Source organism: Pagrus major, chromosome 7 (genome assembly GCF_040436345.1).
Source record: "Pagrus major chromosome 7, Pma_NU_1.0".
NCBI lineage: Eukaryota > Metazoa > Chordata > Actinopteri > Spariformes > Sparidae > Pagrus > Pagrus major.
The window spans coordinates 11,242,587-11,258,797 of NC_133221.1; the positions used below are offsets into that span (position 1 = coordinate 11,242,587).

At 42.4% G+C, this 16,211-nt stretch overlaps 2 protein-coding genes across 2 annotated transcripts; one reads left to right on the top strand and one right to left on the bottom strand.

The window, feature by feature from the left end:
• The first annotated feature begins 3,250 nt into the window (after positions 1-3,250).
• Positions 3,251-10,847, top strand: irf10 (interferon regulatory factor 10). Its single transcript, XM_073469365.1, has 8 exons — positions 3,251-3,692; positions 5,786-5,981; positions 6,174-6,250; positions 6,630-6,687; positions 7,648-7,752; positions 7,847-8,233; positions 9,699-9,817; positions 10,352-10,847. The coding sequence occupies exons 1-8, from the start codon at positions 3,522-3,524 to the stop codon at positions 10,454-10,456; spliced, it is 1,218 nt and encodes a 405-aa protein (XP_073325466.1). The 5' UTR covers positions 3,251-3,521; the 3' UTR covers positions 10,457-10,847.
• LOC140999107 (uncharacterized) lies at positions 10,844-14,597 on the bottom strand. Its single transcript, XM_073469364.1, has 2 exons — positions 12,832-14,597; positions 10,844-12,547 (listed from the first exon to the last, which is right to left on the bottom strand). Exons 1-2 carry the CDS (start codon positions 14,437-14,439, stop codon positions 12,080-12,082), a joined length of 2,076 nt encoding a protein of 691 aa, XP_073325465.1. The 5' UTR covers positions 14,440-14,597; the 3' UTR covers positions 10,844-12,079.
• Positions 14,598-16,211: the final 1,614 nt, after the last annotated feature.

The window sequence follows — 16,211 nt, forward strand, 5'->3', positions numbered from 1 at the left end:
GTTTTTTTCAGTAGCTGAACAAATCCCTGTAAAGCTCCCACACAGACCAGCACTACAAGTGAACAGTACTGGTGATGACAAACCTTCTGTTCTCTAATTGATCAGTTCCTAACAGTGTTGTAAAAAGCACTCAAAACTCTGAGTAATAGTAAAAGATATCATGTTAAAATAATACTTTGGTAAAAGTGAAAGTCACCTATATGAATTGTACTTGATAAAGGGTAACTCTGCCAATTTTACACTTATTAATGTGTTTACAGGTTTCGGGGAGTACTCCTGCATGTGAAGAAAGTAGTGCAAAGCCTTTTGTGGCTCCAGAGGAAGCTGCATGTTTTCTGATGTATTGTTTCAAGTGCCTTGTGGTTATTAAGTTGCATTGTGGGTAATGCAGTCAACAGGTTATGAAAAGCAGTCCACTGGTCTAACATTGCACTCCGGTAACGGTGTTGGACTCATTAGAGTCCAGAACCAGAGATATCGCTCTTCTTATCACACACATTCTTTAACACTGGTACCTACATTACCCACAATCCAACTTAGCCACTGACTGACTTCACTGGCAGTAATTTATCAGATTACTTGCAGCTTCCTCTTGAGCCACACAAGGCTTTGTACTACTTCTTGCACAGGTGCAGCACTGTTAGACCTGTAAACACACTTTAATGTGTAAAATTGGTGGAATCACCCTGAAGTTAGTAAAAAAAAGGTACAAGTAAAGGTAAATTATCATTAATATATAGTTGAATATTGTATACTGTGGGTCGATTGATTTCTGGATCAGATATTCAGCATTTTTCAGATTATTGGAATGAGAATTTTTTTTATTTTTTATTATCCAATAGCCCTGAAAGGTGCACAATGTAGTTTTGGGTAAGATATTTTAATCAGAAGAGAAAGATCTTAAAAGGTCCCACATTATACTGTTTTTCATCAATTTCCCACAGCTGTCAGAGGTCCAACAACACTGTATTTGAAATGTATTGCCCCAAACCCATCCGTGGTCCTGAATTTCAGCTGTCTGAAAGTCGCTCAGGTGAGCTCAGGTGAGAGCAGGCTATTTCTGTGCCTGCACCTTTAATGCTAATGAGCTCCGTCCTGCTACACGCCCCTCTCAGGGAGAGGATGCCGCTGACGCTAGCGGTAGCATGCGCTAATGTTAACAGTGGATGTATCGCTATGGCTCGCCGAGATGCTGTCCTTCAACCACACCAGTTTGACCCAGGATCGGACCCAGAAGGAGAGGCTCCTGAAGAAATACAGACTCTGTGGCTGCAGCGGGACGTTTCAGAATGGTTAGTGTGTCTGAGTGTGTTACCTAGTTTGTTCGTATGTGTTGTTACAGTTACTACCAGGTAGCTAATGCTAGCTCCTGCTAACGGTAAAGGTAGTTCTGACGTCACCATACTCTCAGGCAACTGTATCAAAACGTGGCGACACTTACCTGTGGCTCGGGTGCAGTTGCTGGGTCCCGTGTGGTTGGGACTGATCCTTTTACGAGGGTCAGTGTCGACATTGCGAAACACTGCTATCTTACCGCTGGACACACCGACCTTCACCTCGGGGATGAGCGCCCCCCGCTCGGATGTCTCCGGGGAGAGGGGGGCGTGTTTTCGGCCTATGCGAAGCACTCCTGTCGTTACGTCACGACAGGAGCTGAATGTGAACAGGCTGTAGGAGCCCCGTTTTACCAGCGGCTGGGCTGCAGAGACCATGCAGGACTCGTTTGCTTTCTTCATATTGGGAGTTGGTAGACTCAGGGAGGACCAGTTTATATATGTAGAGACCAGAGAAAACGTGTTTTTCATAATATGGGACCCTTTAACTGATTTTTTTTATGCCTAACAATTTAACAAACTAAATAAACAAACTCTTTTCGTTTTCGTGACTAAATAAGCTGAATAAACAAACTGACCTTAAAGGACAACGAAATGTTCATACTGTTTTACTTTGTTTATATGTGGCAGACCCTGCCACCTTTCCCAGCTTCGAACAGTGTTCTGGGAACCATATTTTCCTCTTGAGAACAGCTTGTTTATTCTGTTATGGATTAAATAAGTATTTCTGAGTTTGTATTATTACCTCATTAATATTACAAATATTCAAATTGTGAGTTTGAGTTTATTCTTCAAAACTACATAGTGCCCCTTTAAAAATAAATCTGTATATTAAAAACAGGTTGTATATTGGCCGGATGCAGAATGCAACCAGCAAAGTAACTGAAGTTATCAAGCACTAAAAAGTACAAGATTTGTAGAAAATAAGTGGAAGTGTATAGTAGCGGTATCTCAAACCTGTACTGAAGTCCACAAATAAACCCTGTTAGACATGTTTAGCATCTTTCTCCATTCAGCATGTTCACTTGCTGTATTTCGTGTCATATTGTGCCTCTGGTCACAGCTGCCTGGTTGATTAAACAAGGAGGAGGCAGTGACACAGGAGTACACCGCCCCCTGCTGGAGGAAAGCACGCTGTGCAGTGTGCGGTGTGTTTACCTACACTTGGTTATGTCACACACCCTGAGCACTGTCTTTACACTGCATGTGAACTTTGGATTTTTTTACTGTCCACTGAAGAAACGTCTTCATTTTCAGTTAGAGTCATAAACCCTGTGCAGAGGAGGAGGAGGAGGAGGAAGGGCAAGAGAATTTAAAAAAAAAAGACCTTTACACCCACATGCTTTCATTTTCATATGAACGTTTCGTTATGAGTCCTACGAGGTCTGCACCTCGTGTGTGTGTGTGTGTGTGTGTGTGTGTGCGCGCGCGCGCGCGCGCTTCATTCTGGTGATTAATGCGTGCTGGGGCTGTCCTTCTGCCCTCCTGTGGGTGTCATTTTCCAAGTAAAAAAAGAAAACTTTTTTCGTATAACTTTATTTATTCGTTTGTGGAGGTTTGTCAAGGTTTTGTCTGTCTTTCTGTCTTTACACTATCACCCCCTTTTGTCAGCTTTTGGTAACAACAAAGAAATATTACTGTGATCAGTGACACATGAAGAAAAGGGGGGAAATGCTGTTTTCTTTTGCAATCTGGCAACAACAACAAAAAAAGCCTTCAAATAAAGGTATTTGTTTTTGTCTATGAATTCACATACATACAGTCTTTGTGTGAGTGTGAGTGTGTGATCTGCTCGCTTATCACCCTCCTTCTTACACCTTACTTGGAAATGATTAAACTTTCGCTGCAGCTTCTCAGGCAGGGGAAACCGAAAGCATCAGATGAGCTCAAAACTTTCGCTTTCGCTCTCATGAGCGCACTCAATTTTTAGGCCTGGGACTTCTGCATTCAAAGACTTGCTGGTCTACAATTTTTATAAAACTTCTCTGCATCACTCGGATTATGTGTGTGTGATTCACACCAACTTGAGCGGCAGCAGACTTAAATAGAAATAGAAATAAAGATATTTGTTTTGCGTCTGCAAGGTGAGGGACGTGATTGAATTCATCGGACGACGCTCTCTCTCTGTCTCTCTCATGTGTCTCTGACGGAGTTTTGTGCCTGTGAAGACAGTTGAGTGTTGGGAAGATGGAACCGGCAACTAAGATGCACATGAAAGAGTGGCTGATAGCTCAGATAGAGAGTGGGAAATATGCGGGACTGTGCTGGGAGGATGAGGACAAAACCATGTTCAGGATCCCGTGGAAACACGCAGCCAAGAAGGACTACAGACAGACGGCGGATGCAGCTCTGTTCAAGGTCTGTTTCATGATCTGACACTCACATTCTTGTGTTTCCAGTTGTGACTTATGGTCAGGTTCAATTTTAAGATGAGGCAAATATGATATTTCCCTTTGTGGCTACGTTTATTTATTCGTTATCTATTGATTTATTGATTTACGGTCTATAACAGGATTATAAATTCACTGATCACATAATAAATGTGCCATGTTGAGACTACCTTACCAAACAGGCTTATAATTACATATTAGGCTCGCAGGTTGAATATTAGGCTTTAGTCTGTATAGTTTGTTGGTAGTTGCCTAACTATGTGTATGTACTATATGTTGATCAGGTTGCATAAATGTCAGTGGCTTTAAACAGCAAAGAGACAAGAGACTTTAATTAGGTAGCACAACAAAACAGACGATTGATTGATTGATTGGTTGATTGATTGATCAATTGATAATGATGAGTAACACTTCAAAATAACCATCGTTCATAAATGGTAAATGTATAGTTAATTAAACTTTAGTTGATAGTTAATTTACTGTTAATAAACAATGACATGTTTTGTAAACCATTTATTAAGCAAATGTTTACTGTAAAGTTGCACCTGATGTGTATAATACTTAAATAGTTAGTGATATAATAGTTAACAAATATAGTGTTTGTTTTTTGTTTTTGTTTTTTTTAAAAAAAAAACTATAAACATTACTTGGACGGCCGTTATAAAGTTGCATGTTTATAAATCTTTACAAATGCTTAATAAATGGGTTACGAAGCTTTTCATTGTTTGTTAATGGTGAGATAACTATCAACTAAAGTTTAATTAACCGTATATTTAACATTTATTAATGATGGTCCTTACCATAATGATGACGACAACAACAACAACAACAACAACAACAACAAGTAGAATACAGCCTATCATTGAACCGTAGGTTAAAGGCTTCAGGGATGATGCCTTCATGTGATTTCATACATTGAAAACTTCTCAATAAGAAGTTTCCTCTTCCTTGCAATGCTCTGTTGCAACACACTGTTCCAGGAAAACGTTATTTTCAACCTGAAAACTGACTCTTGGAAAATATCGTGTCAGTTGTCAGTAGTGTGCAACAGAGGGTTGAGAGCGCAGAGAACTAATTATTGAATTAGTAATGAATTAATGTCACACTATCATTAAGTTGATGTAAATAACAAGTTTGATAGTTTAAAAATGTCTCATTTTTTCTTGTTATCACATTCTGAAACATTAGAGAAGTTGAAGAAAAGAAGGAACAATGCTAGCCTGAAGATAGTTTCGACCAGTTTTTGATTAGTTAAAGCTAACAAAACCACAGCTCAGCCCTTCTACTGATATGAGATCAGCCATTAAGATTACAGTTAAAGCTGCAGACTGTGTGGTGCAAATAAACTGAAAATCCTTCACGACGGGAGGAATGAACGAGAAAACCGCTGTAACTAAACAAATGCAGCCTGAACTCAATATCTTAAGTTCACATAACTGACTTTCTAAAGTTCACTGAAGTTAGTTCAGCCAGACGTCTGAGTCCATGAAATGAAAGTTATTCAGTAAAGTAAAATCACAATTGTAAGGCAGATTACAGATCTGACTTTTAAAATTTAGACAACTAATCGTTTTCTTGTAGTGCACATTCAGTTTGCCACTTTTACAATGCTCATTAATATCAGAATAACAAATATTAATCTCTTCCCTAGAGATAAAATGACACGTCTCATCAATGAATTGCAAGAAAATATGTTGTGTACGTTTCAATATATGTGTTTGCCCAAACAGTTTGTTTTAATGAAAAGGTAATTCCACCATATTTTAGACATTAAAACATGTGTACAGGACCTGGGGAGCACATGTGCAAAGATGTGATGTTGCATTGTGGGTAATGTAGGCACTAGGTTTTGAAAAGGAAGAAGAATGCGTGGAATAAAAATGGCAGTATCTCTGATTCTAAACTGCCCGTAACAAGTCCAACGCACATTACCCACAATGCAACGGACTACTACTACTTATGTCCACATATGAAGTAGTACTCTCTAATCAAACACACTTAAATTTTTTCCGCAAATACGAATTATGGATAAGCAACTAAAATTTCAGTCTTCACATTCAGGCCTGGGCTGTGTACAAGGGGAAGTTCAGGGAGGGGAGGGATAAAGCTGACCCCACCATGTGGAAGACCCGTCTCCGCTGTGCACTCAACAAGAGCACAGACTTCCAGGAGGTCCCTGAACGCAACCAGCTTGACATTACTGAACCCTATAAAGTCTACCTGATCCAGAACAACAACATGCCAAACAGGCCAGCAGGTATAAACAAGGAAAAACTTCTACATTCTTTTCCTATTGTCTTATTGATTATATCTGATTTATTGAGCAGTGGTGTCCTCCTAATATGTCTAACTGAACTAAAATGCTGTATTTTTTATAATAGGCAAAGGTTTTAAAGTGATGTAAAAAGTCACTTTTTCTCATTTTTGTTGCCAACTGTTTTCTCCTCAGAGCCTCTGCAGACAAAAGAACAAGTGATCATCCAGGCCAAGAGGTCTCCAAGGAGTCCTGGTTTTCCAGACAAACAAGTAAGATAAAAACAATCCGCTATAAATTGACGTAATATGACAATGAACCTGCTAAATACTTTTTTATTGCATGCTGCCTTTGGGACACAATTGTCCAAACGTGGACCTCAGATTTTGATAGCATAAGTTTTGTTTCTAGTAAAATGAGAACAGTACAGAGGTGAAGTGAAAATCATCCTCACAGTCACAAACTAAAAGCTTGTTTAATGACAATGCTAGGATATTGTTTATATATTTGTTCTGAGGGACTTGTACAATGTGGTAAACAACAAGGCTCTTGCAGCAGGCAATAGCTGGTCTGCTCTTATAAAAAATGATCTGATTCATAAAGAAATCTAACCCATAAACCTCAGGCTAATTTACATGTTTTCTTTTGTAGCTTCATTATCAAAAGGAATCTTTTCAAGCAAAAAAAGAAGAAGAACAACCATTGACTGGTAAGTGTTACACACACAACACACACTGGTGCTGTACTATTATCTTAGTCAAAATATCCATGTGGGCATATTATTGCTTTGGCCTGGCAGGATAATCCCACTTGAGCAATCCAAACACCACCTGATAGCGTTTTAATCAGGAGAGACTTAAAACACTGAAAAAGAGACATAAATGATAAAAGTAATTTATTTGACATGTGCCCATAATGAAAGATTGTGAAGATGAGAACCCATCGTGGCGTCATCGTAAGGGATTAGTGATGCCGTGGGTTGTAAGGAATATCCTCCTGATGGAGAAACTGGTGTCACGGACGAAAAAAAACATACCGTATGTCTTGGCAGCACAACATAAACTCCCACTGTGTGTTAGTTTTTTGAAAATAAAATCATTTTCCAGGACAGGTCAAGAAGCCATTAGGCTCCCCTTCCCCTGTTTCCATTACAGAAACAAAAAAACAAAACAGAAAAAACATTAAACGATTAACATTTATATAACATGAGATGTTGAGTTGGTGTGGATGGATGTGTGATTTTTTTTTTTAACAGGAGACCGAAAAAACAATTTGAAATGCATTACTTTTATGTATAATATTTGAATAATAAACACTTGAAAACACATTATGTTTATGTATAATTCTGCATTAATTCAACTCATTCACACTGACTCAACATGATAGAAAAAAACTTTGCATAAACTGTGGCAATATGACACCGTGCCTTTCCAAAATTAGATGGAAAATTAACATCTAATTAAAATACTTAGAGTCACTGTTTTAGGCAAATTATTTGGATAAAAGGAGCCTCGGTTCAGTCATGGGTTTACGATGAATCCATGTTGGGCCCACGTGTGAATGTTGGCAGAAATTTAAAACAAGAATGACAGAAAAAAATCCAATCTTCTAAACTAATCTCCTAGTATTGCAAAATTACTGATTGTCTAGTTTCTCTGTTCTTCTTTAGAGAATCTGTTGAGGGAACACATGTATTGTGAGCTCACAGGACAAAAACCTCCAAGTCAGGCCCCTGCTCCTGTAACCTTCATCAGCCCTGCACTTACTATATCAGGTAAGAAAGCCAGTGGGAGTGTGTACAGAAACTAACTGAACATGCACCTGGCTTTTTCACTGTATGACCTGAATGTTGCATTTTGTGCGCACAGACTTTCGTATGCAGGTGACGTTGTTGTACCACGGCCAAAGGGCGATGAAAGTGACCACCACGAGCCCCGACGGGTGCTTCATCATGCAGGGCATTGTCCCCTTGGGAAATGAACGTATCTACGGGCCCTGCACTGCCCAGCAGCTCTCCTTCCCTTCCCCCAGCTCCGTATCCCTGCCGATATTTTTGGCTGAAGCAATGAACCGCCTTCTTTGTCACCTGGAAAGGGGTGTGCTATTATGGGTGGCCCCAGATGGAGTGTTCATCAAGCGGTTCTGTCAGGGCAGGGTGTACTGGAGCGGTCCCATGGCCAGACACACAGACCGGCCCAACAAACTGGAGAGAGAAAAGACCTTCAAACTGCTTGATATACCTACATTTCTCAACGGTAAGGCAGTGCATGCATTCCTAAAAAGAACAGAAAAACACGATAACAGCTGATTAAAAGCAGTTTGAATTAATTTGCTACCAGTGAGTCTATCTGGAACAGAATATGAATTATTGAAAGAGAGAAAGAGGTTGTTTGGGATAATTGGGAGAAAAAAGAATGACGAATGTAAGATTATTGCTCTCCCTCAGAGGTTTTCAAAGTGGGAGGCCTCTCCAGGGGGGCTCCCAACACTTTCAGGGGACTCTCAGTGAATGGAAGTGTAGTGTTGTAAAAAGAATCCACAAGTCATCCTCGAGTGAAAGTAAAGATATCGTGTTAAAATATTACTTCTGACATTAGTTCTTTAGTAAAAGTCTTAAAGGTGCTATTTGTAAGAAAAGTTACAAATACTGACGCTTTGGGATGGCCCGTCCTAAAATCCCAAAGCGACAGTTTTTGTAACTTTTCTTACAAATAGCACCTTTTAAGTGTCTGATATTAAATTTACTCAAGTATCAAAAGTAATTTTTTTGCAAAAAATGTACTTTCATACCAAAAGTACAAGTAAAAAGTACAATGTATTCTACATAGGCTTATATATGTCAGCCTGGCTGATTATCAAACTTGATATTCAACTTTTTTCTGATCATTGGAATTACTGATAAAATATACTAATAAAAACATGCTACTTTGTCAGTGATGCAGCGTACAGTCTGCAAAGTAACAAGTAACTAAAGTAACTAAAGTAGTCAAATAAGTGAGTAAAAAGTACAACATTTGCCTCTAAAATGTAGTGGTGTGTAAATATCAAGTAGCAGAAAATGAAAATACTCAGGTAGAGTACAAATACCTCAAAACTGTATTTAAGTACAGTACTTGAGTAAATGTACTTTGTTACACTACATCACTGTGAAACTGAAAAAATTACATTAGGCATTATATTTGTGATCAAAAGGATATTTTATAGAATAGTCTAAATGTGTGTGATATGATCACAAATTTCCCTGTTTGCAGGACTAATAAAGGAATTTCTGATTTCTGTGCCTCATCTCAGTAGCTAACGTTAGTTCAAAAAAAAAAAAAAGTCCACTAACATAAACCAACGACCGGCTTCAAGCACAACACGGAAGTCCCACAGAGTCTCTTTAAAGAGAAAGTTCAGAGATACAGTACTTTTTGAGAACTTTAATGTTTCTCACACTTTCCCAGAGTGAGAAACTGATTAATGCCTTAAGAAGGACCTGTTTTGATCAACATGGTGCAGTCTCAAGCTACATCAAACAGCAATTTTAGGCTTTTGTGGCTCAGTTGTTGAGTGTCAGTGGGGTCAAATAACATAATCCCATAATAATCCCATAGGCATCCATGAACTGAGACCCGCAGTCTCAGAGTTTGAAAAACCCTGCTCTATACAAAGACGCAGTATCTTTATATGATGAAATCAGAATTTTCAGATATAAAACCATGACATGTTTGTCTCTAGGGCTCCAGAGCTGTTTACAAGGGAAGGGTCCTACACCGTCCTATGAGATTGAGCTCTGCTTCGGGGAGGAGTATCCAGACCCCAACGAACCTAAAACCAGGAAGCTGATCATGGCGCAGGTGGGTAGAGAAAGGGGACTTAATAATTGTTACATTTTTTTTACATCATCTTCTCTTAGAGCACATTTACCCTTACTATAGTCAGGGATTCAGTTTAGAAACACTTTACTTTCATGAAAAGATTTTTCCCAACACTGTCAAACGCTTAGTTTAATATTTAAATTTCTTTATTATTATTAGAAACATTCGGAGTCCAAACCGACTCTCCATCAGCTACTGATTCACCTCTCCATCCTTGAAGGCTTAAATCACAATTACATCTTTTTGGACTTTTGTCATTTAAGGCTGTCAAGTGTTTGATCAAACATTGAAATTTGTCAAATGCCAAACACCATGAGTTTGGACTTATATACAGAACGTATGTGATTGTATTGGCATTATAGTAAGTACAGTAAATCAACTCTGTGATGGCAGGCAGAACCTTTTATTTCCTGTGTAAATGCTCCCTGTCAGTTGAAGTGTAGAGTGTTACACCACCAGTAGAGGTCCTCATAAGCATGCTGATGGTGTACTACACTGTGTCTTGCTGTCCAGGTGGTGCCCTTGTTTGCGGTGGAGCTGCTGCAGAGGTTCAACTTGGGAGAGACTGAGGAAAAGCGGCCGACTCGCACATCCAACACAGATGGAGAGAAAATGTAGGCAGACAGAGAAAGCTACCCTGCACCACGGTAGCTGTGATCAATAAACTGGTGGATTACTGAAGTTTTATTCATCCCAGCATTAACATGAAAGACGTCGTCAGTGGATTTGTATATATGATGCATAAAGCTGCATGAAGCAAAATGAATTTCCTTTATTTTTACGTAATACTGATTTTTTTCCCCCATCCACTTTGCAGCTAGACTGGCAGAATTATCAGTTGCTGTTTTTTAACCCAATTAAACATTCTGATAACATGCTAATAATGTAAAAAGACTGATTTTTTTTTTGCCACCCCATATTCATCTTATGAATATGAAAATGACAATTTAATTGTAACATATTTTACATCACATGCAGAGAATAAAGTGACACTTTTCATTAAATCTATAAAGCTTTTTTTCTTTTATTTCTAGCGAACATCATTTAACAGATTCACAATTTTTAAAAATATACATTTTTGTAGCTATAACATTTAAAAAGAAAAAAAAATCAACAATTAAGGTTTTCTTTTTGAAAATAAAAAAAAAACAAAACACAAAAACTAAAGTGAGAGAGTGTGCTGAATCAGAGGAGATACCCGTATCTGAGTTTAAAATACTTTCATCATTTTCCCTGCCTTCAAACATATACAGTACGTAAAAAATTAGATGGGAACAGAAGCGTACAGTACACAGGGGTCAAGAGTATTCACAAAGCATCATGTTCCAACGTGTTATTAGCACCATTACTCTTCAGCCGTACTGCACTTTTTACTCTTTCCATCATTCAGTTTTTAATGGAAAAACACCATGAGTGTCGAGGCGATGTGGCACAGACCTGTCTGTGTGGGTGGGATTGTCTGTTACGCAGTTTTTCTTTAGTGTTCTCCCTTTCTCAGAGATAATGTTAAGAACATATTGGAGGGTAATGCCTTGACGAACAATTGTTTGAAATGACTCCCAGTGATGAGAATAAAAAAGGCGAAGAGCTGCTTGTACATTCACCTTGCCTGCCCAGGCCGACACGTCGGCTCAGAAGCAAGAAAACAATAAAAAAACAAACAATGCATTTGCAAAAACTGACAGAGAGATTGCATTAAATCTGTTTAGCATATTTACTGTATATAACATCTGTAATGTAATATATATAGTCAATTTTTGTTCATATATATCTGCACTTCTTCAATAGCGTTTACTTTCATAACACTGATTGAAAATCGATACCCTGCAGAAAACACTGTCAGTAGGTAGGTGTGTGGGACAACCATTACAAAAACAGAGTGAACACAGACAAGTGCTTGATTGTCTCACAAAACGTCTTCAGTGTGTCTTTGAGGAGTCACCCAGAGATCCTTCAGCTGCTGCTCCTTTCAGGGCGGTGTAAATAAGGTCGAGGAGAGGAAAGAAAAGGAAAGAAGGAAAGGTTGGGTGCAACAAGGCCTGGACTAGGGTGGACGGGATAATTATTTTGGGCAGCAGTGTGGACACCCGTAAATTGTGTTTTCTATTGTTTTTTATTCCTTCCCTGCAACCCTGCCTTGAGGTCTCTCCATTGTTTGTCTTGGTGGGTGCAACAGAGACAAGGAGGGTGTGTATGTGCTTATGTGTGTGTGTAAGTATGCACGCATATGTATGCAAGTTCCTACTGCCACTTCATTAGCTTGGAGCCATGAGGTAAATCCAGGAGGCTGGGAGCATCAGCTCTGGTTGAGGGGAGGGTGTCCGGGGCAGACCAGCGCCGTTTGCGTGGACGTGGCTGCTCCTGAACGAGAGGCTCTGCAGCCAGAGCGCGTGGAGGTGCCGGCGCTGTGGGAGTCGGGTGGTGAGGAAGAGGGGGCGGTGGAGGAGGAGGGGGCATCTCCTCCCTGTGCGAGCTGCTGGACTCTCCCGCAGACCTTGAGGGATGTTGGGTGCGATGGATCCTTGAGCCGGTACGCGAGTGTGTCCGATGGGTTTGGGTTGGCGTAGGGGTGAGAGCCAGGCAGACATCCCCCTCCATGAGCTGCCGGCAGGGCAGGCCATACAGCTGTGAGGTTCTCTGGGGACAGCAAGAAGACCAGCCTCGGTCCTGCACAAAGAACGGATACTCCACCAAGACCTTCAGTAACTCCTACACAAAACCACAACATTGTTATACACTCAACCAAGTGGTCTCTCATGTCTGTCAGTTATTATCACCACAATCTGACTTTGATGTAATGTGTGTAAGAAAAAACACAGATCTGTATTCATCTCAGAAGATCAAGGTGACTACAGCTGAAACTTTGAGTAATGGGTTAGGGTTAGGGTAACAATCATCTCTTCATGCAGTTAAATGAAACATTTTTTGTTTATGCTGTAATGCCAAGTCTAATCAAGTATAAGATGAAGCATGTATTTTAAGAGAAAGCTGACCTGAGTGTTGAGGTCTGTGAGGTGAACCTGCAGGTGGCTGAAGCCCTGTGAATTGCTGGGAGAAATCAGCAGCACAGTGCAGGTGCTGAGGTGGAACTCCGGAGAGGTGTCCGCACTCCTCAGGAAGTCCTCCGTTCGCAGCTCCTCCACCCGCTTCAACCGCCCGCTGGCCAACTCAATCAGGGAACCCTTGGTGAAGTGAGGTAGGAGCGCTGGGGGAGATGGGTGAAGGGCAGGGGGTGAGGTGTGATGATGGGAAGGAGATAACTCTCTCCCTCTGTCTCTTTCTCTGTCCCGTCGTCTCTCGCGCTCACTGTCTCTTTCTTGGTCTTTGTCATGTTGTAAGTGCTTCTCTTTGTCTTTGTCTTTACCTCGCTCCCTGTCCCTTTGTAGGACTTTGTCTCTGTCTCTTTCTTGGTCTCTGTCCCGGTCTCTTTGTGACCTGTCATGGCTGTTAGGCAGACCCAGGGGTGAGTGTGGTGAGTTCCTTAGATTGTGCTGCCTGGGGCCTGGCTCCCTGTGCAGGTTGTACAGAGGAGTTCCTGAGGGGCTGTAGAGTGGGTAAGCCTGGGCCTGAGGGCTGGGGTGGCACACTGATCCCAAGGAGTAGTAGATCTGGGCCTCAGCTGGTGTGGCCCCTAGGGGGTCCAGTAGTCCCCCTCTACTAGCCCTGGGGACTAGTCCCAGGGGATGGGGACTGGTGGAGAGTAAATTGGAGCTGGTCTTCACTATCCCATGCGGATGCCTGTCCTGCAGTGAGGAATGTGGCTCAGAGACCTCCTGAGCTTGAGAGTCTGACAAAAATGGCCCTCCAGAATGGCCACGGGGTGTTAGATCTTCCTGCTGTCTCCGTCCACCATTGGTGTGGGAGCTGTGTGGACTAATGTCCAGCCTGGTTCTGCTGCTATCATTCCCATAATCTCCTGTGAGCAGAGGCCTGGAGGTTGAGGCAGTCCTGCTGCCTGGCCCATCCAGGCCATTGGGCCTCTTTCCCAAGTACCTGTGTCTAGCGTCAACTAAGCTTGGCTCTTGGGGGTAGAGAGAGTGGTGGCTAAACAAATATGACGGGGAGAAGAGAGAGGAGCTGGTTTCCCGCCGGCTGCTGTTAATGTAGGACCACATCTCTCGAGAATCGGCTGGGAAAGGAGTCTTAAAGGAGGAAGTGGAGGAGGAAGATGGGGATGGTGGCAAGGAGAGGGGCCCTTCCCCTCGAAGCCACCTGGAGTGGTGGGTCAGGGGTGAGGAGAGAGGATCATCTCTCCAGGCGGGAGACCCTGAGCCCCTCCTTTCGCCGACCTGCCCTGGGAAAAGGGGAAGAGAGACAGAGGGAGAGTAGCCCAGGTGCCATGGTAGGGGCAGGGGGAGGCCTGGCGCTGGAGCAGGGAGGGGTGGAGGAGTATGTAGGAGATGGGGGTTTGGGTTAATAAGAGCTCGGTCCCTGTCATTGACCTCCCTGCCTCCCTCCCCTCCCCCTATGCTGGACCGATTCCGGAGCGGCACAGGTGGTTTAAACTCGTCCAGAGGGACTTGGTGTTCTGTCGATCCTTGCCGAGACTCCCTCTTCTTGGGAGGGAGGCACTCTTTGCCGCGGTCGGGGCTGGGATTCATGGGTGGGCTCCAGCGGCAGTGGGGGCCCCCTTTGCGTGGGTGTAGGCTAGGTCACATGGGCCTCACGGGAGAACGGGGGGCGCAGACAGAAGGGAAGGCTGCTACACAGCATCACTGTCAGATCACTGTTGATTCTTTTGTACCGAAGCACCACTCACCTAGAGAGAAGACGAACAAGGACAGAAAGAGAGATAATGGTTGGTAAAAAAGACGGGAGAGGACAGAGAGAGAAGCGAGAGAGAATGAGTGTGAACACAGAAAACGGACAGTCTGTCAGGTCCTGGCATCAGTTGTTGTTCGGACTTAGCTGTCCGTCTGGTCAGACATGCAAACAAACATTCAGCTGTGTCAGACAGATGGAGAGAAATCAGCCACTCACACGAACGACTTTAAAAAGGTTAGAAACTCTTAGCTTTCTGATAGCTGTCACTAATTAGTCAGTCACCAGTCACTGCGGTGGGACTGAAACTACCCAACTTACTCGGTTCATTCAAATACATTACTCCCACATGTGGGCTAAAAATACATTTTGCAGCCAATGAAGTTCAGAGGCAGTGCTCTGTATGTGTGTGTGTAGAAACACACTTACATAGCACTCACAGCAGGAGAGTTTTCATCTCTGACTCTCAGGGGATGATTGGAATATGTAGATATGTTTTTGTACCACTTTCATGAACCACCCCCACGACACCCCCGGGTGTTCTCTGTATTCTATACAAGCTTACTACGAGCACCCCCAACCCCTTCTCTTTCAGACGCACACATGGAGAGCAACAGACACACAAATACTCCCTCAGGCGGCTGTACTTACTCCCCCAGTGATAGGCAAAGCTGGTCACCACCCACCCAAAAGCTGACAGAACACTGTTGATATTACCACCAGTTGTTGTGAATACAGGATATGTGTCTTTGCATATTAATTATGTGTCGCAGCAGGGGTGTGGGGAAATATGTGGGACTGTTTGTGTGTGTGCATGCATGTATGCCATGTTGTGTGTGCACGTGCAACTTTTTTTTCCTCTGAGAAATGTGTGAATGTGTTTATTTGTTTAGGTCTTTGTGTGCGTGTGTGTTTGTGTTTGCGTCCTCGAATGTGTCAGAGATTTTGCAGCCTTGTTTCATTCAGTGAGAAGTGCGGGGGAGCTCCACTAATTCTTCTCCAAACGTATTAAATGAGCTCTTTTGAAGTGATGGTTGCCGCGCCAGCTGTTCCCTCCACCACTGCCGCCACCGCCATCGCTGCTCCCGCCACCACAACACCACAGCACCAAGCTGCCACTCAGCCCCGCACTCACCCGCGTGTCTGCCTCAACAGCCTACCGGCTCCCTGCCGTCTCACCATCCACCCCACTGTCACCATGGCAACTGTGTCCACACACACACATCCAGCCGGTTATAGAGGTTAGATGGGGATACTCCATGGAGAGGCGGGTAAACTGTTGCTCATCAAGTGACTTGCTCCAAAAAGAGAATAAGTGTTAGAGTGGAGCAAGCTGTTTGTGCATCTGAGTGGAAAACTGAAAACTGGGCGGTGAGACGAGGGGGATTAATTGTTCCAGACAGTGACAGGACGGGTGTGAAGGAGTAGAACATGGAAAAGGTTTATGATGGACAACTGCTAGGTCAATAAACATGCTGCTGATGTGATGTAAAACCTCATGAGCGCAATTTAATGGACATATTTTCAGTTTAGCTGAAAGATAACACGGCCTTTCATGCACGGGAAAAACCCATTGACCTCTTGGGGTCATGAATATTTATATTTTTGAGAT

Excerpts from the sequence above, each read along its gene's own strand:
- irf10 (XM_073469365.1), top strand. The coding sequence starts at position 3,522 with ATGGAACCGGCAACTAAGATGCACATGAAAGAGTGGCTGATAGCTCAG. Across the intron at positions 7,753-7,846 it reads CCCTGCACTTACTATATCAG|ACTTTCGTATGCAGGTGACG; the intron begins GTAAGAAAGCCA and ends TTGTGCGCACAG. Across the intron at positions 8,234-9,698 it reads TATACCTACATTTCTCAACG|GGCTCCAGAGCTGTTTACAA; the intron begins GTAAGGCAGTGC and ends GTTTGTCTCTAG.
- LOC140999107 (XM_073469364.1), bottom strand. The coding sequence starts at position 14,439 with ATGAATCCCAGCCCCGACCGCGGCAAAGAGTGCCTCCCTCCCAAGAAG. Across the intron at positions 12,548-12,831 it reads TCACAGACCTCAACACTCAG|GAGTTACTGAAGGTCTTGGT; the intron begins GTCAGCTTTCTC and ends GGTTTTGTGTAG.